The sequence below is a fragment of the Alosa alosa genome, chromosome 13, assembly GCF_017589495.1.
Source record: "Alosa alosa isolate M-15738 ecotype Scorff River chromosome 13, AALO_Geno_1.1, whole genome shotgun sequence".
NCBI classification, from domain to species: domain Eukaryota; kingdom Metazoa; phylum Chordata; class Actinopteri; order Clupeiformes; family Clupeidae; genus Alosa; species Alosa alosa.
Window position 1 is genome coordinate 8,685,935 of NC_063201.1, and position 20,611 is coordinate 8,706,545.

A 20,611-nucleotide genomic window follows, 5' to 3' on the forward strand; every position below is an offset into this window, starting at 1 on the left:
CACAATAAGAAGAGAGCTTTGGTTATTGGCCATAGAACTAACCTATGGGACACATCCTTCTTGGCACCAATCACACCATTAGCCAATCGTAACCGACAGAAACAAACTTCGAAGTCCGCTCTGCCTTCGCTAAGCATCGGTGGAGAGCTGCAGATGCAAGTGAGTTTTAGAATTTTTTAGGCAACTTCATTTAAGTTGTGTGTTGTGTTCATCGAAGGTATCAACTTTGTTCTAATAAGTTAGTCTCAAAATGTTTCAATCAAGATTCGCGATATTGACCAAATTACTAGCTACAAAGAAACAATTCTTTCTCGCGAACAACAGTAGGCTACAGTAGGGTACACGAGTAGCCTAAGGTTAAAGGAACACGCTGTCTTTTTGCGACTTTAGGTTACCAGAGTTAGATAAGTCGATACATACCCTCTTCATCTCCGTGCGTGTTTACTTGGTCTGTCGCACCCACCGCTAGACTAGCTGGCTAGCACAGGCGCGTCGAAGAGGCTGGCGCCAATAACCTACACCTCCCGAAGAACTCTTTCCTATTACATACATGCTGTGATTTGTATCAATGTTTATGTGTACAATAACAAATAATGTGAGACGAGACAGCCATTTTGTATGTATACATAGCCTACTTGGTTTGGGGATTAATGCAGTATCTATCTATCTATCTATCTATCTATCTATCTATCTATTCATCCATCCATCCACATTAGGCTACTAGGAGGGCTTAATAGTCTGAATCCATGATCTCAGATAAAAGCTTTGAGACAATCGGTCATAGCCATATGAGCGCAATCTTGTCAAAACTCAGAGCTACTTTTGCAACAGAAATAAATAGGTAGGCTAGACAGTGTAGCCTATATAAAAAAATACACTTGTTACCTAAAACTGACTTATTTCTCTGACTTATCACGGCAGGTAACCCCCTTTTATTTACAATCCCATACAAATATTAACTAGGATGATTAGATACAGGGTGGAGGGAGAGGCCAGAGAATAGCCTACTCTCTTGAATTCCAATATAACATGCTCCTGTTTCCCCTGCACTTTTAACTCATTTCCAACTGCAAACTCTGCATTTGAGTTGAAAGATGGTGAACCATAGGAGGACAGGACGCAGGGGTCACGTGGAACCGGACGTGAAGGAGGGGGTCTGCGGTAAAGACGCCCAGTCCTCACAGGTCAAGGATGCTGACCAGCCCAACGAGTAAGTCTTAACTACCACTCTTCTACTATACATGTACACTTGGGCACTCTGTACTCAAATGCCTGGGCAGTGTTGTGTTTTCGAAGACTCCCTATTGTCATCGGAACAAACTTGTCTCTTGTAGTTGCAGAGTAATATTGTACTGAAATGTATTTTAGGCTAATACAATTTTAATTAAACGGCATATAGCCTACTTTACGTGAGCCCTTATTCATTTAGTAGGCAATCCATAATGTGCATATTCTGCATAGCAAAACAATACTAACACTACCACACTGATACTGTCAGAAAATAGTCTCAGCAACTTCAGAGATAACTACATTTTTGTAAAAATAATTTGGTCTGCATGACTTTTTCCTGCTATGGCCAACTTCCTGCACTTTCAGGTAGTGACATGTATGTTAGTGTTGATGGCCTTAGTATTGCTTTGTTAAAATGCAGCATCTCTGAAATATTTGTGCTTACAGAGACCATGATGATGATGATGAGCTGGATGAAGAGTCCAGTTCCAGTACTGAGGGAGAGGATGGCTCACCACCACCAAAGAGACGCAGGCAAAGTGGTCCGCAACCAGCCCAGCCCACCCAGTCATGGAAGACCGAGGAGGACACTGATGAGGCTTCACCGGAACTGGCATTCCACCCTGCAAGGACCCCTGGCGTCCAGATGAGTTCAGCGGACACCCACACCCCACTGGACCTGTTTAAACTCTTTTTCACAGAGGACGCTGTCAAGACTTTGTGTGACAACACTAACAAACAAGCGGCAATTAATGTGACAAAAGGCATCAAGTATAACGCCAAGTGGACTGATGTTGGCGTCAGCGAGTTGTACAAATACATAGGACTGATATTCTACATGTCCGTGATAAAACTGGACCGCATCCATGATTACTGGCGGCAGAATAACATTTTCTCCATACCATTCCCAGCCACTGTGATGAGCAGGGAGAGGTGTAGAAATATCTCCGGGAATGTTAAAATGAGTGATCCACACAAGGACCAGGAAAATGACAAGAAGAGGGGAACACCAGAACACGACAGCCTGTTCCAAGTGAAACCTCTGCTGGACACGTTCCGAACCACATGCAAAGCCTTATATCACCCTCACAAGAACCTAGTCATGCATGACCGCACTTCAGCAACCAACAACTTCAGGTTATTTGTGCTTGCTGATGCAAGCAACGGATACATAGTAGATTTTGCTGTGTTTACAGGAAAGCACAGCCGACACATGGGGCGAAAAGTTTCGTATGATGCTGTGATGTCACTTGTGGACCATTCCTTCTTGGGTTCTGGCTATCATGTTTACATGGATAGCTTCTTCACAAGCCCAAAGCTCTTCAGGGCCTTGCATGGGCAAAACGTTGGTGCTTGTGGTATGCACAGTTATGCAATAAAGAACTGCCCCCGCAGCACATCTAACGCGCTGACCAAGAGTTCGGACAGAGGAGCCATCAGATGGATAAGGGACGGTCCTCTGCTGTTTGTGAAGTGGATGGATGCAGAAGAAGTGTCTGTCTGCTCCACGATACACACAGCTTACACTGGGGACATAGTGCAGCGGGCCGTGAAGCCAAGAAACGGTGCCTCCACAACCGAGACTTACCCATGCCCCTCACCTGTTGTGGACTACAACAAGTACATGGACGGCGTTGATGTGTCAGACCCACTGAATCAGTACTTCGCAACACTGCACAAGACCATGGATTGGAACAGGAAGTTGTTTTTTCATTTCCTGGACATGGCTGCCAGGAACGCATGCATCATCTACAACGAGCTGGTTGCTCAACGGCAGCAAACACCGCTGACCTACAAGGCCTTCATGAAGGAGCTGACTGCGCAGCTGTGTGAGGTGTCAAACAAGGGGACTCATCACAAACAGGTTAGCAGTGACCACGTGCCTGTTCCGGTGGCAAAGCTGTGTCCCGATGCCAGGCGTCAACCTAAACAGGTTCGTCACACCTGTGTGCTGTGCAGGAAGAGCAAAGGCAAGAGACACCACACGGCATGGAGGTGCAAGGGCTGTGATGTTTCCCTCTGCCTGCTGTTGGGCAGGAACTGTTTTGAGGAATGGCACAAAGCCACTTGAACTATTTCCCCATGACTACTTGTGACCTTGAACTATTTCCCCATGACTACTTGTGACCTTGAACTATTTCACCATGACTACTTGTGACCTTTAATGCATGCACTTCCTCCTGTTGTGTTTATGTGCTATAGTATTTGTTTTTGTTGACTTGTGCATGTGTGTGCATAATTGGTAAGCTTTTTATATATAAAGTTTGAAAACTATTTTTGGTGTTATTTCAATACATTTTTAGTTTAAAAACTAGCACCAGAGAGCATGAGAGTTCTGGTGCGCATGTGAATGTACCTAGTGCACACACTAAACTCGAAAACAATATTTCATGTGCATGTCCCTAGGCACTTCAGCAGCAACACACTCTTTAAAGCCTCTATAACAATATGCCACTCAGCATTAGTATTGCCCTTCCACTGCAGTGAATGTATTACTGTCTGAAGAGGAATGTGCTCCACTACAGGACACTGTACACATACTCTATGTGCTAGTGTTGCACGGTGCACCGATACTACAAAAGAATCGTGATACCCTGAAATTAAAAATGTCACAATACCTAATTTTATTAACATCGATACTTTTAAGAATGGCCCTGTTCTTTTGAAGTAACGTACGTGTGCGCAAGGCATGCTTCTAGTGCCTCCCCTAGCCTGCGCGTCTTTTCTCCTCACACACATGTTATTAGCTGTCGTGCCATAATAAACAGCAAGACATGGCTGCTAGTTTAAATGATGCTGTGGCTGCACGGCAGCAACAACACATAACAATCTAATATCAAGTTGTACACATACTCTGGTGCACCTAAAACGTGCTGTATTTGCACACTGACGTGGCCTACTGGTTAGTGCTTCGGACTTGTAACCGGAGGGTCGGGGTTCAAACGCCGACTGCTCACTGCGCCGGGATTAGTGTGTGCTTCACCTCACTGTGTGTTCACTGTGTGCTGAGTGTGTTCACTAATTCACGGATTGGGATAAATGCAGAGACCAAATTTCCCTCACGGGATCAAAAGAGTATATATACTTACTTATATACATACTCTCTGCTCCTCTTCTACAGGGCACTGTACACATACTCTCTGGTGCACCTAAAACGTGCTGTATTTGTTTAAGTTGTCTATTTGATTCAGAAATGTACTTTTGTCACCACTTTTCAGAATTACATTGTCATAAATTATCATAAACAATACATACACATTTGTTTTTTTTCTAGGATTTTATTGAGAAATAATAAATCAACTTTAACTTTTAATCACTGAAATATTATGTGAGCTGCTTTATGCTTGACATAATTTATTTAGATTTCATTCCCTTCTAATTAGCGTTTCCCTCCATGGTCTTGGTGATCCAGTCCAAGTACTGGCCAACTCTGGTGTATACGCCATAAGTGCCCTTTACCCCGCAGTTGATTCCCCAGCTTACAATCCCAGCTGCCCAGTAGCGCCCATCGTCCTCCTTCAAAACATAAGCCCCACCACTATCCCCCTGGCAGGTGTCTTTACTGCCCTCAGGGAACCCAGCACAGAACATGTTGCCAGTGAAGATGGAGATGTCACCGTGGTTTGTCCTTTTCGAGTCAATGGAGGTGCGACAGTGGCCTTGGTCCACCAGGGGGAGCTGCACATACCTAAGCTCATTGGCAATACTTTCCTCTGTGACACCAAACCCTGACACAGTCCTGTAAATGCAACCAAAATAATCAGCTGTTAGCAGACCTTAATCATAAGCTTTCAACATGCACATGTCTAGTTTATCTTACCCCATTTTGCCTGTTTGGTATTGGGCATTCGCTGGGGGTAGGCACAGTGGCATAACATCTGCACTAAATGTGATTGGCTGCTTAAGCTTGATGAGGGCGATGTCATTGTCATAGTTACTATTTCCATCTGGGTTATTGAATTGGGGGTGAACATGTATGGAGTCCACTTCCAGAGAGGGTGATTTTGTTATCTGGTGGACATCAGTGTGTCCGACATACACCTGTGAAAGAAATTTTGATTAATGAACTGAAAACAGAACATCAGCTGGTTTTATAATTTTCATAGACTTCATAATACTTTGACAACTAAATAGGCAATTCTTTTAGGGAATTCATTGACTGTAACTCAGATCCCTGTTATGAATGAAAGCAGACGTATGTACTGTATTTCCTAGTACAGCTTTTCAGATATTCAGCAGATTTTTTACTCAAAGCGATTTATAGTTTCTGCATCCACATTTATGTATTTACTGTTTGTCTGCATCCAAATGTACTTGAGGTTCAGGAACCTGTCAGTTAACCCCCGCTGTCCCAGAGAAGCATGTATAGACTACCTCTGGCCCAGAGAAGCATGTATAGACTACCTCTGGCCCAGAGAAGCATGTATAGACTACCTCTGGCCCAGAGAAGCATGTACAGACTACCTCTGGCCCAGAGAAGCATGTACAGACTACCTCTGGCCAATTCGTTGACGCAGACGCCAGGTTGTGAGCTGCGGTCAGGATCCATTTGGGTGCTATGACTGCTGCTCCTCCACGGCCACCCACTTTGAGCAGCACCTGCCAGGGGAACTCCCCTGCTTGAGCCACCTTCCCCCCAAGCACCCGCTGGCGACGCTCAAAGGACTTGACTGGACGTCCACACACTATGGAGATGAGGGAATAAAAAAGATGGATTTGGTGCAGTTAATGTGGCTATGTTATGTTATGTTATGTTATGTTATGTTATGGATAACAGTTGCCAAGGTGTCATGTTATTAATAATTAATTGGTAAGACTGGCGAAGCACTCCTCGAGCGACACAAAGCAGTGTAGAGTATCCTCCGCCAAGCTCTGCATTGGAGAATAAGTTTTCACATTTGCATCAGTAGTACACCTACCTGGCACACACACAGGAATGACATCATTGTTGCTGGTTTGCGTCCACTTGCGATTCGCCTCACAGGTGAACTGCACCGCTACCATTGAGGGTGACACACACAGAGGACACGCAAGAACGAGAAAGAGACTTATGAGTTTTGCATTCTATGCAAGTAAATATCATTTTTACTTTTCTTTCCTTCATTTACAGTTTTTTTGCCATATATAAGGGTATGACGCCTGCCCAGTGCTGTACCTTCATGGTTCTTGTCAAATAAGTAGTAGGGCTCATTGCAGGTGTACTTGATGATGGAGCGGTACTCGTTGTCTTTCGTGTTGGAGACAAAAGTGAAGTTTCCGTTCAGCAGCATCTCGGGGTATCCACAGTCAATGACTGCACACAAAACCACAAAACACACCCATAGCAAGGTCACAGGCAAGGGCACTCAGGAATGGTTGTAACTAAGAATCTAAAATCTAGTTGGCTCTAAATGTAACAAGCAAATAAGAAAGACTGAGTAATTTAAAAAAAAAAAAAAAAAATCATTCAACGCATTTGAATGCATGCAGAGTTGAATGGGATGAGTTTTGTGGTTGTAAGAGTGGACAGAGCTTGTGGACTGAGGTGTTGAGTGTCATATAGTAAGAGTCCAAGCCTTACTGTGGCACTCCGGAAGAGACTTGTGCCATCTCCCGTTACTGTGGCACATGGATCCAAAGGCCTCGATCTCCCTTCCATCCTGCAGAGGAGAGCAGGGAAGCAGCCCCATGAGAAAAAAACACCACTCATTTGGTTTTGATTACGAGTGTGTTTGATTTGTCAGTGACTTTCAGCACAGTGAGCCTCTTTCACCATCTCCTCCTCCCAGACCGGTTAGAGCAGACTTTGGCACGGGTCTGGGATGAGTGTGGCACAGAGTCAGCCTTCCTCAGCCATCCTTAAAACATTGTTGAACAACTATCATCGCTGGAAGATAGGCAGTCATTGTTCAGGGATCATTTTGAACTCATTTGGAATACTCTGGGCCCTGTCTTACATCCGGTGCATTGTGGCGCCAGGCGAGACACAGTTGTTGTTGGAAACTGCTCCCATGACCTGAGCTGACCCCAGTGCATCAGTAGGGCAGAGAGATACATCTGCCCTGCTCTCACCTGCATCAGCTTGTAGCCCTTAAGACAGCGCACGTGGATGTAGTCTTTGTAGAGGTACTCGGTCAGGGAAGGGGTGACGCGGCCGTTATCCACGCCGTTGGGAATTTCACACTTCACCCCTGAGAGAAACAAAACCAGAACTTTGACCAAAGCAATACTCTCAATGCAATACATTTATTCACTTTTCCAAAGCAACTTACATACTATGTCAATTATATTACAAGGGCATTGTTACATTGTCCCGGGAGTAACTCGGGGTTAAGTGCCTTGCTCAAGGACACAACGGTGGAACTTGGAACCCACAACTTTTTGGCTCCTGCGTTCTCATTTCCACTGAATTATTTTTGGAATCTGATCCCTTATCATACCTGTTCATTCTTACTCGTCGCTCCACTTATCGTGACTAAATTCAAGATGGCTGCAAACGCTAAACTTCGTGAAGATACTGTCTGTATAAATCGTCTCTCTGAAACTAGATTTCAGAGAGGAAGAGGATACAGTGGCTCAGTTTGGTTTGTTTGTCGTTTATTGTGTTAGTTATGTTCACACTGCTCTCTCCATCATACCCTTGTGCTCTTTCTAACAACCTCCCACTCCGTCTGTTGTTCACACACTCTTTCTTACTCTCTTTTCCTTTCCTGTCTCTGTCGGTTTTCAGTCCTTTTCTCATTGACAGTCCACCATTAACCAGACAGTCTCTCACTCTTTCTTGTCACTCTTTTCAACCGATTTACTTTCTTTTGCTTCCCGACACTACTTCCTCTCACTCGCTTCCTGTTTCCCCTTTCCCTCTTCTCCTACCTTTAACCCCCCCCCCACACACACACACACACACTCTCACACTAGTCACTGCATCTCTCCCTACAATTCAGTCAGCTATCCCTCCACCTCTCTCTCCAATCCCCCATCTCTCCCTCCATCTCTCTCTGCACTTTTTTGCACTGCATCTTCCTCACCCCCTCTCTCGTTCTCCCCCTCATCTCTCTCTCTCTCTCCCTCTCTCCTCACACCCCTCACCCCACCTCTCTCTCTCTCTCTCTCTCCCTCTCTCCTCACACCCCTCATCTCCCTTCCCTCTCTCTCTCCCTCTCTCCTCACCCCCTCCCTCTCTCACTCTGGGTGGTGTAGTGGAGGCTCCACCCGCGGCTCAGCCCGGCCCAGTCCGTGTGGTACTCCAGCTGGACCCAGTGAGAGCCGGTGACCATGACGCCGGGGCTCTCGCTCCCACACAGCTTCCTAGGCTTACTGCCCGGGATGGTCACCTGCAGGGGACAGAGATACAGTCAATTACTGATGGACAAACCCATATACCCACATACACGCACGCACGCATATGCACACACACACACACACACACACACACACACACACACACACAGACCCATACACACACACACCTGCAGCCAGTGGTAGAGGCAGGAGGGCTGTGGGTTGTTGATGTGCTCGATGTGGAAGTGGTGTGTGAAGTTGAGTGTGATGAGGAAGCCGGGCTCCACGGAGATGTTGTAGAGGCAGTGCAGGCCGTGGGGTGAGGGCTCTGGGTAGCCCGGGCTGCTTAGGGTGCCCTCCAGCTCACGGAACTCCCCACCCTGGCAACTCGCTGGCAAACACATTATGTAACATATTATATATATTATAACATATTATATATATTATGACATATTATATAACATATTATATATATTATATTAAAACATACAGTCAAATACATACAAAATCAACACAGAGAAGTATATGACATGCACCATACAATACATACATATTCATATACATTCAAATACATGCAGCATTTATACCGAAAATTACATTACATACAGTACACAATACATATCAATATATTTACATACTGAGACTGACATCATAAATGGATGGGGGCTTGGTCTGGCCCAAATACAGATTGGATAAGAATTCTCAAATACTTACGCATGCATGTGCGCTGGTCGGCACGGAGGTTGTAGCCATGGTGACAAGAGCAGAAGTAGGATCCCAGGGTGTTGAGGCAGATCTGGGAGCAGGGTGAGGTCTTGCCTGGCTCCGCCCCTTCTGCACACTCGTCCACATCTGACAACACATAGCACAGACACACAGCATGCACACACAGCACACACACACACACAAAGTACAGACACACAACACACACACAGCACACACACACACAGCACAGACACACAGCACACACACACACACAGTACACACACACACAGCATACACACAGCAAACACACACAGCACAGACACAGAGCACAGACACAGCACACACACAGCAAACACACACAGCACAGATGCAGAGCACAGACACAGCACACACACACAGCGCACACACAGCACAGAAACATCACACACACAGCACAGACACAGCACACACACACATCACACACACAGTACAGACACACAGCACACACACACAGCACACACACAGAGCACAGACACAGCACAGACACACATCACACACACAGTACACACACACAGCACAGACACAGCACACACACACATCACACACACAGTACAGACACACAGCACACACACACGCACAGCACACACACACAGCACAGACACACAGCACACAGACACAGCATAGACACAGCACACACACACAAAACACACACCAGAGGTTAGAGGCTAGAGCCAAACACTGGCCAGGGTCTGGACCAGATTTGAATCAGATCCACGTCACTATGTTAGCTATAGTTTCTGGTCGGTGAAGCACACCAACATGCTATTTTCTGCCAAAGATTTCCAAATGGGAAAGTACTCATCATGGTACTTTACCCTCTAGACGAGTTGATAACCGGATCACCTCTACCTTTATTCAGCTTTAATGAAGAATTACAGCAGTGATCCTCACTATTTTTTTTTTTTCACAAGAGCCACATTGGCAGTGCAAAATCAAAAAGAGAGACACTTTTAAGACAACATACTAACTCACCTTTGCAAATGTGCATTTCTACATATAAATATCCCACAAAAAAAAAATAACACATCCAAAACAGCTAAATATATACAGCCAATGCTTAATAACTTCTTTGGGTGAAGGAAGAAGTATAATTCAGATGTTTGCGTTTTTGTAGTGCAGTATTGTATGTTTATGAAGCACATTTAAAAAAATATATTGGCTGTGTTACCACATAGCCTACAGTGGGTCCCATTTAGAAATCGCCACATAGCACATTCGCGCTTTCCGTGATACACGCGATACAGACAGTAAAGATACACGAAGCTGCATGAAATGTATTACAACTTATCGCCACAAGGTGGCAGTTTAAGTCCGCTGTAGCATTGCCGGTAAACAGGGCAACGGATTGCTTTCAAAGGCGTTGCAAGTGGCAGTGAGATACTGTAAGCAGAACTAAACTAAAGATCACCTTGTTGAAGTCATACAGTAGTAGACTAGGCTAAATCAGAGCCTACTTTTGTTTTTATCAAGCTGGGGCCAGCGATGATGGCCTTTGGCGAACAGTTTAGGCCTACTCAAAATGAGTAAAACCAAATTTGGCGAAATCTCGCCAAAGCTGCATGCGAGCCACCAATAATAGCTTGACGAGCCGCATGTGGCTCGCGAGCCGCGCAATGAGTAACACTGAAATTGATTACAGTATCCATTGTTTCTCATCATTCAATAGCCTCACCACATGTAACACCCAGTTTATGAAAAAGAGTTATACCTTAACATAAATGTTAAAACATTCCCTATAGATATTGTATAAGCCCTGTAATGACTGTTATCGCATGTTTATAACTACATGACTGACCTCCTGTGGCGACGTAGCACATGACTGACCTCCTGTGGTCGTGTAATGGAGGATGCACTTACCCACGGCCTGGTAGAACACTGAGAAACCGAGGTGCTTGTGCAGTCCCGGGTTGGTCTCATCTGCTTGGAAGATCAAGCGGAGGCGGTTGCCAGGGGCCAAAATAGGCTGGTTGCCAGGGTGATTTCCATCAGCAGAGTTGGCTTGACCACAGAACTTCCACAAAATTTTGTCATTATATATGACCTAAAAAGTGAAGCGCTACGTTAAAGTAGAAAAGAGGAGGCCATCTCATTCCGTTCTCTCACGCCACAGAGACGAGCTGTGTCTAGGACCTAGGTGGCTGTGCCAGAGTTGGTCAGGCCTTTTTTCATTTGTTTTCTTTTATTCTCTTACTCATTGATTATGTCTGATACACTGATTTATTTCTTTATTAGGCTCTCTATATACTTATACTTATACTTATACTTAAAGGTCAGGTCCTCAGCGTATGTTGGATAGCTAAGTACTAGGGCTGTCAATCGATTAAAATTTTTTATCTAATTAATTACATCCTCTGTGATTAATTAATCTAAATTAATCACATATATAATTTTTGCTGTGGAAGTATTTTAAATATTTAAATTCAAATGAATCATTGAATAATCAGCATTAGTGACATTAAAGTTCAAAAACTCTTTTATTATTATTTTCAGTGTTTAAATAATTGCCATAATAATCTATGATATGACCTAATATGCTGAGGAAATAAATTCAAAAGTGCTTCGGGAATGAGTTTTTTTTTTCACATACAAGGCATTTCAGGCCACAAATATAACCTAGGGGACACAATGAAAATAAATGAACACTCCCCTCAATGTCAACACTTATTTCTTTGCATTGATGTGCGACTATATAGAGTTGATGAACTCCGGTGATATGCAAATTCCTTGCTGCAGACATTGCAGAGCACACCATCAGGCCGTTTTTTAAAAGTAAATGTTCCAATCAATGATCCAGGCAGCACGTTTTCTTCTCTCCCCTTCATTTTACAGTCTAATTTTTACTGACTAGAACGGCTCAGGGTCAAAGGTCATACGGAATCGATTAATCTGCACTAATTTTTTTAATCAGTTATTTTTTCTCAAATTAATTAATCAAAATTAATCAGTTATTTTGCCAGCCCTACTAAGTACGTTTATGAAGACGGCACAATAAACAAACAAATAATTAAATAAACACATAAATACATAAACATATATATTAGTGAGTTAACCCAGTTGTTCAGTGAATGTTTTAGCAGCAAAAACTCAAAGTAGCAAAAAAAAAACCCTCAGACTCGGGTACTGACCATTAGTGAGTCATAGTAGCAGTCGTCTGAAGGCTCGATGTCCAAGTGGGTGAAGGTGAGCTGGATCTTGTAGCCGGTGGGGACGGTCAGATCCCACTCCTCATACACACCAGCTGGGTAAGGCTGGGGGTACAGAGGAGACTTGACCTCCCCGTACATCACTTCAGGAGAGATCGACTCACACACACACACACTCACACCCAAAAGGGTGCTGGAACACCAACAGAGACATGGATGTCAAAAGTGTGAAGGAGAATGGGTTTGTGTGCTCTTGATGTGTGTGTGTTGGGTGGGTGTGTACAGTGTATCAAGATTCTGTGATTTTCTCAGCATCACTGCTGTTTTTGGGAAAAATGTGTACTGTATTTGTGAATACAGTATGTTGCTGTGGTTTCGCTATGAATTATGGTCAAAAATGGTCAAACTACAGTAATAGGGAGGGAAAGTGAAAACCAGCGCCCCAAGTGGTTGCGTTCCTATCGAAGAGCAGCTCCAATGTTAAGTCCCATCAGAGAATGTCTAATAAGGGGAGAACTGCCACTCTCGGAAAACTTCCGGTTTCTGAACTGGTTGCAGTTCCTTCTGTGGTTCCACATGATTTCGTCGTCCAGTGCAGAATGCATGGAGGTCTATGGAGCTGTACCCCTCAAAATCCACTTGTCTCGGGATATTATTTTTTTTTTATTTGAGTATTGTATTCGAAAGGGGAGGCAAAGAAAATACACTTGGTTGAGTATTATATTTTTTAAGTCACTTAATTGTTCTTAAAAGCCTTTCAAATGTGTCAATGACGTCATTCATTAGCACAATGCTAGCTTGTTATGTGCAACAACGACCCAACCTGTAAGAAATCAAAAGGACATAAGTACTCGTTCATTCAACTTTTGACCTATAACCCATGTTGAAGTTACTTAATACGGGACTTAATACGGAGTGGCCAGGCCGCTCTCCGTAGAGCTGGTCCCATAGACCTATTTTTTTAAAAATATTGTGAAGCCAAATCAGAGATGTTATCCACCAAAAATATTTTTCAGTGTCTATACAGTAATAATCTTCTAACTGTGAAAATGTCAGACCCTATTTTGCCTTATTTTAAAAAATCGAAATTGCTCCTTTTGTTTCATAAACGAACTACAAAAGAAGTTACGTGACTTTACCCTTCGACGTTACCAGATCCCGTTTACGGAGAACCGGATCACTCCCTATTAACTCCATTGTACCTGCAATCTGTTGCAGTTCCGCTAGGGGCGATCACAAATAAGTGCAAAAACAATGGGGGTCTATGGAGCTAGACGGCTAAATTTGTCTCTTTCACCTGGTTGTCGTTGAGAAATTGAAGATTTGATTGTTGTTTCTGCAAGCTCAATATGGAGTATAGGTCAAAAGTTGAATGAGCAGTAGTCACGCCCGATTTCTTACAGGTTGGGTCGTTGTTGCCCACAACACACTAGCTTTCTGCTAATGAATGGCGTCATTGACACATTTGAAAGGCTTTTTAGAACAAATAAGTGACTCAAAAAATATAATACTCAGCGTTTGTATTTTCTCTGCCCCCTCTTTTGATTGCAACATTCGAATTTCTGGGCAAAAAATTATATCCCGAGAAAAGTGGATTTGAGGAGTACAGCTCCATAGGCCTCCATTCATTCTGCACTTATTTGTGAGCGCCCTCATGTGGAACCAGAACAGGAACTGCAACCAGTTCAGAAACCGTAAGTTTCCCGAGAGTAGCGGTTCTCCCCTTATTAGACATTAGGCCTGTCAAACTCGATTCCTTTTAAGGATCCGGGTTATTCTGAGTCACTCACTAAACTGATCCGGGTTGAACGAGTCACTTGAGTCAGTATTGCTAAATCGCAAAGAAATTCAGTCCTACGTTCAAGCAATGCAGTGGGGTGCTTCATTTCGTTAAGTGCCTTCTCATGTTGGATGTGGATCCTCCATGATTTGAAACCAGGTTTTTGCAGTACTTGCATTTAGCCTTTAGAGTTTTGCTCTCCTGGTCAAAGTGCATCCACACATTGTTCATCTTTTTGGTGCTCATGTTCAGAAACTTTGATCTTATTGACAGAGAGGGTAGCCTATATTATAATAATTATTTGTTGTTGTTTTGTTAACAATAGAAAAGTTTGCCTAGGTCTAATGCTACTCTGCTACAATGTTTATTACCACTACTATATACTAATAGTAGGCTACTAGGAATCTATTCTAATAAGTATTATAGGCTGCTAATACTAGGCAACTAATATTATTATTAATCATAGTTATACTGTTAGGTAGCCTAATATAATATAATATAATATAATATAATATAATATAATATAATATAATATAATATAAAATAGCCTAATATAATAGCATCAAAACCTCCACCCACTCACGGGAAAGAAAGCAGTTTGAGCCAGACTGTTTATTTATTGTCTTAACCTAGCCTAAGCAATTGACTTTCAATGTAGACATAGAAACAGGAACGTAGAAATGCCCTGCAGTGAATAAATTATTAATATTGTTATTATTACTACTACTACTATTACTACTATTCTCATAAGGCCTATTTTAATTATCACCTTGACACGAGTCTATACTCGCTCGTCTACAGATCCACTCATGACAATGTAGCCGGCTGATTAGACTGACTCGCACCGACTCGTACTCATAACAACATAACGTAACTGGTCCGCCCGGCTGATCCAAATGACCCAGTAGCCTACTCAAGCAACTCCATACAGAGCTTGCAATGTTTCGGACTGTCTTTGCGACCTAATTGCATGTTATAGTAGGCTATGCGTGCAGAACATATGTTATTTTAAAAGTGAAAGCATGGCTTTTGTTTGTGGATTTGGTTTTCACCTTGACGAGGAGTTACTCGCTGCTCTAAAGATCCACTCATCACAACGTAGCCGGCTTATTCGGCTGACTCACTCATAACAACATAACCGGCTTGCCCGGCTGATTCAACTGACCCGGTACGGGTAGATACTCAAGCAGCTCCATGAGCGTGCAGTTCGGACTGTCTGCACGACCTAATTGCATTTTAATATGCTACATCTATACACCAAATCTAATTATGTCTAGGCTACATGCAGAACATATGTTATTTCAGAAGTGAAAGAATGGCTTTTGTTGTGGAATTGCTTTTCACCGCGAGGAGGAGCTACTCGCTCTCGCAGATCCACTCATGACAACGTAGCCGGCTGATTCGACTGACTCGTACTCAACGTAGCCTAACCGGCCGGCTGATCCGACTAACCCGGATTGCTACTCAGCCGCTCCAATCTGAGCAGGCACGTGCAGAGAAGGGGGGCTACAGGGGCTCTAGCACCTGCCCTTTTGCCCCTTTGATGTCCAAGTGCCCTTTTGACAAGACCCGTTTTTTACTTTTTAAAATGTGTAATACTTCCGCTAGTTGCAACGTGAATATTCGCTAAAATGTCTCATTAATAGTTTGTGAAATTGGAAATTTACAAAAATAAAAATTAATCCGTGACGTCATACATTCAGTGAAGTCTCAGAAGGTGCACGCAGGCACAGTGCTGCAGGAGACGTTTGGGAGCACGGTAAGGTCACTTGGCAGTTAGCCTATCTGAACATGCTCAAACCCGTTTTAACCATGTCATCGTCCATCCATTTCAATAACCTGGCAGCTTCGAAAATCTAAGGCTGAACGTTCATAACATATTCTGTTTAGGTTACTATGTTATAGTAGCTTAGGTTAGTAGACCTAGTTCATAAAACAGAGTAGGCAAACCTTTTCTAAATCGTTATAAGCCGACGACATAGGCTACTGTAGTTGTTTAACCCAACTCCACACGTCGTTCTCTGTTTACAGTAGGCTACATTACGAGTCATTTCACTCAGTGGCCACACGCACAGAATCTGCAAGACACCAGCTTGCTAATGGTGGTAGTTCACTGTGATAAACATTAAAATTATAGCCTGACAAGCCAGACTAGGCAATAACATATTTGCTGCCGCTAGGGTGCGTCTAGATTTCTAGGCTATTAAAATTAGCTTTGAATTTAATCAATACGTTTTATTTTGAAATAATTTGCATGTAGCCTATGTATTCTCTCTTGGGTTGTAATCAAAATTAAGTTTTAAATAAAGTTAACACGTTTTCTGAAAATTTTGTTCCATGTGCCCTTTTTTTAAATTTGAGCCCCTGCCCCTTCAAAGGTCTCTGCACGCCCCTGAATCTGAGTCCAATGGTCTGCGAGTCTGCAATGTTTCCGGCTCTGCGGGAAGTTCAGTTATCTCGGACTGCCTGCTCACTCAGTCGCTTGAGTTGATTTGTGGAGTTGTGGTTGTCTACGAAATTGTTACATTTTTGGCAGCTACGATGGCTAGGAGGCTAGCTAATATTGCAAGAGGTTTGTGTGTGGCGCTGTTTATCGTTTTAGATTGAATTGTAGTAGGACTCAACTGATCCGAGTTAATGATACTAGAGACTCGCGACTCATGGGTTAATTTAAAGACACGGGTGAAAGATCCGAGTGAGTCACGACTCAAACACCTTTATTAGACATTCTCTGACGTTACTCACGGTAGCATGGTTTGTTTATTAGCCTGGTTAGCATTGACACTTAACACTTACTGCCAGATCTTCATGTAAGTAGAAGCACAACACCAGTTATCCAGACATAAAAGTTATCACCACGCGGTTTACATCACGTTCCATTATTACAAAAATATGTTAAAGGAGAATTCCAGTGTGATATTGACCTAAAGTGTATTGAAACATGATACCGAGTGTGAACGTATGTCTCATAGCCCATCTCGGCTTGTCCCCTGCACTCCAAAATCTGGCACTAGTTAGCCGATGCTACCAACAGCTTTTTCAATAGTGGTGCTTCGGCATCGGGCTAGCCATGCAAATAAATCACTGTTTTACACCCATTTACGAGGCTCAATATATCTCCACACTTCATTGGTAGACTTCGGGGGCCCTGACATTTAAAAGCGAGACATTGAGAACTTTGAAAAAGCACTGGTAGTTTACTTACAAGGCGATTTATACAGACAGTATCTTCCCGAAGTTTGGCGTTTGCAGCCATCTTGAATTTAGTCACGATAAATTCGAGGTAATAAGTAAGAATGAACAGGTATGATAAGGGATCAGATTCCAAAAATAATTCGGTGGAAATGCATGGATTCCAGTTTCTTCCAGTAGCATGCATTTTTTGGAATCTGATCCCTTATCATACCTGTTCATTCTTCTTGCTCCTCGACTTTATCGTGACTAAATTCAAGATGGCTGCAAACGCTAAACTTCGTGAAGATACTGTCTGTATAAATCGTCTTGTAAGTAAACTACCAGTGCTTTTTTTCAAAGTTCTCAATGTCTCAAATGTCAGGGCCCTCGGAAGTCTACCAATGAAGTGTGGAGATACATTGAGCCTCATAAATGGGTGTAAAACAGTGATTTATTTGCATGGTTAGGCCCGATGTCAAGCACCACTAAAAAAGCTGTTGGTAGCATCGGGCTAACTAGCCAGATTTTGGAGTGCAGGGGACAAGCCAAGATGGGCTATGAGACATACGTTCACACTCGGTATCATGTTTCAATACACTTTAGGTCAATATCACACCGGAATTCTCCTTTAAGCCAGTTAAGCAAATGTATTGATCAGTTAGAGATTAAGCGCCCAAACCTGTGACGTTACATGCAACTGTAGTTCATTATCACCATGTTACGACAAAAACTCAAAACAATTCAACTGATCCTAAAAATAAGGTATGGCCAGAGAATGTCTAATCGGAAGAGAATTGGCACTGTCTGGTTACTTCCGGTTTCTGGACTGGTTGCAGTTCCTGCTCAGATTCCACTTGAGGGCGCTCGCAGGCGAGTGCAGAATGCATGGAGGTCTATGGAGCTTTACACCTCAATATCCACTTTTCTCTGGATATAATTTTTTGAGTAGTAATTTGAATGTTGCATTCGCTAGGAGAGGCAAAGAAAATACACACTGTTGATTGTTATATTTTTTGAAGTCACGTAAGTCTTCTAAAAAGCCTTTTAAATATGTCAATGACGTCATTCATTAGCACAATGCTAGCGTGACGTGGGCAACAACGACCCAACCTGTAAGAAATGAAAAGGACATAAGTACTCGTTCATTCAACTTTAGATCTTAAATCTATATTGAACTTGCATAAACTACAATAAAATCTACGATTCTTCCACGACAAGCAGGTGAAAGAGATACATTTAACCGTCTAGCTCCATAGACCCCCATTCAACCTGCACTCGCCCGCGATCACCCCCAGTGGAATTCTAATGCAACTGCAACCAATGTCGTTACAATGAGGCTTAATAGGAAGTGCCAAGGCTCTCCGTAGACGGGCTCTGGTATGGCCACTTGAAGCAATAGAGGTGACCCCAGTGCCTCACAAATGGAAGGCATTAAATTAAGATCCCAATGTGCACCGAGATATATTTTTTCTAAAAACAAATCCCATCCACTCCGCTAAACTCTAGGAACGCAACCACTAGATGGCGATGAGATTACTTTCCCTCCCTATAAAAATTTGCTGCGAATCATAACACAGTAATAAATCTGACTCCTCCCTCACTTGTCAGCTTTTTGAAAAGTTTGAAAAAACATGGTGGAAAATCAGTTGGGGTTTTCTGTTTTCTTTTTGCACATAAATACAAAGTTAAGCTCCCAGATAGCAAGGTGACATTGATATTATGTTGATTTTCCATCCAAATCATCATTTTGAAAAGATATTGAAAAGTCATGGATTTTATGGTTTACTGGGAAATTTTGGCGTGGTGATTGAAGCGTAGTGCACCAGCGTGACGGTTTTGAACTGTCCGGCGGGGAGATCATTTTTGAGCAACAGTTCAGTCAGAGTCAGACCAACGGTGTTCAGCACTCTGTCAAGTTCGCTGCTCCACCTTAATGGTAAGCAAGCTTATTTATGTAAGGTTAATGTTTCATTGTGAAATTGTACTACATTAAATTTGGGCATGTGTACAGTCTATGTACGTTGTACTGTCTAACTTACAAACTCATCCATGCTTGTTGGATCAACTAAGTAACGTTAAGTAACGTTAACGTTAGGCTAGCTATCATAGTTGCTGTTGCTGTGACGGTGGCATTAAAGGTGCCATGTGTAATGTCTGCCAAAAATCAATTCATACTCCACATTCCATAAAAGATGGGGGCAGTATACCTCCAGAAAGTGAGCTGGTTTACCCTAGAGTAACAACCGAGACTCGTGTATTGCAGTTTGGCTAGCGGTTATGTTGTCCGCATACTGCCTCCTATGGCCGAAACTGGTATTATGACACCTGTCGGGCTGTGGCTAGTAATTTAGCATGCTAATTCAGGTTGATATCTCTGCAGCACTATACCTTGTTATTTTTTTAATGACATCATCGCCCTTATTTCTTTTCATTCTTTTGATGCATGTAGCTCATCTTTTGGATATTTTTACCTCAATTCTTACACATGGCACCTTTAACGTTAATGTTTTATGTTACGTTAACGTTATGGCAGTCTCATTTATATTAGGCCTACCTTAGTTCTCAGTAAGTTACAGTTTATTATATTCATATAATTTATATAAAACATTCGTTAGTAGTGCTAGGGCTAGTATGTTACTGTCACAATGTTAGGCTGAAGATGATGTGCTGCTGGTTAACGTTAACGTGGAGGTTTACCTGCTACCAGCTAACTTATGTAATGTTAACTCTTCGTAATCATGTACGGTTTTGTGAGTTTAATAGGCTAACTTTAGCTATATTTATATGAGTTAAGTCACATCGGACTATCATTAACCATTGTTCGGACGAACAGCGCGAATGGCTGTTGCTGCAAGCAAACATCATCAATGAGCTCACCCAGCTGGCTAACGTTAAATATAGCTGCTACCTTGCGAAACTGAGTTATGCTAACACCCAGGGTGCGGTTTGTGTAAAAACCAGGGGGGTGATTTTGAATAAGTTTGTAACCCCCCGCCCCAATTTTTTTTTAAATGAACGAACGATTCATAGCCTAGTAATGTCATGGCTAATAATAGCCTATATTCATTTTGACACCTTTGTAACATTTACCTTTATCTTAGTTTTAGTTTACCGTGATGTATGACTTTGAACAGCGAGTTTGCTTGGTATGATGATCAGCTCCTCTAATGCAGGGTAGGACTACGTTTTGACAAGCAAAATAAGTCGCCTACTATCATACTGTCAGTTAATTGGCTACAGTGCAGTGAAGTATGGAGAGTAAAGTTATAGGGCAACTTGA

At 42.8% G+C, this 20,611-nt stretch overlaps 2 protein-coding genes across 2 annotated transcripts in view; one reads left to right on the forward strand and one right to left on the reverse strand.

The window, feature by feature from the left end:
• Positions 1-20,611, reverse strand: part of LOC125305744 — a 46,449-nt gene that overhangs the window by 16,431 nt on the left and 9,407 nt on the right. The window contains exons 13-25 of the mRNA XM_048260668.1: positions 12,360-12,570; positions 11,092-11,275; positions 9,205-9,342; positions 8,679-8,881; positions 8,396-8,543; positions 7,282-7,400; positions 6,791-6,869; positions 6,386-6,523; positions 6,150-6,227; positions 5,665-5,915; positions 5,051-5,271; positions 4,615-4,969; positions 3,093-3,181 (exon numbers count right to left, since the gene is read on the reverse strand). Of these exons, the coding sequence (XP_048116625.1) occupies positions 3,093-3,181; positions 4,615-4,969; positions 5,051-5,271; positions 5,665-5,915; positions 6,150-6,227; positions 6,386-6,523; positions 6,791-6,869; positions 7,282-7,400; positions 8,396-8,543; positions 8,679-8,881; positions 9,205-9,342; positions 11,092-11,275; positions 12,360-12,570 (2,214 nt within the window). The remainder of the gene's footprint in view (positions 1-3,092; positions 3,182-4,614; positions 4,970-5,050; positions 5,272-5,664; positions 5,916-6,149; positions 6,228-6,385; positions 6,524-6,790; positions 6,870-7,281; positions 7,401-8,395; positions 8,544-8,678; positions 8,882-9,204; positions 9,343-11,091; positions 11,276-12,359; positions 12,571-20,611) is intronic.
• LOC125305510 (piggyBac transposable element-derived protein 4-like) lies at positions 52-4,197 on the forward strand. The gene is made up of 3 exons (XM_048260278.1): positions 52-159; positions 1,088-1,210; positions 1,678-4,197. Exons 2-3 carry the CDS (start codon positions 1,095-1,097, stop codon positions 3,299-3,301), a joined length of 1,740 nt encoding a protein of 579 aa, XP_048116235.1. The 5' UTR covers positions 52-159; positions 1,088-1,094; the 3' UTR covers positions 3,302-4,197.

Excerpts from the sequence above, each read along its gene's own strand:
- LOC125305510 (XM_048260278.1), top strand. The coding sequence starts at position 1,095 with ATGGTGAACCATAGGAGGACAGGACGCAGGGGTCACGTGGAACCGGAC. Across the intron at positions 1,211-1,677 it reads GATGCTGACCAGCCCAACGA|AGACCATGATGATGATGATG; the intron begins GTAAGTCTTAAC and ends TTGTGCTTACAG.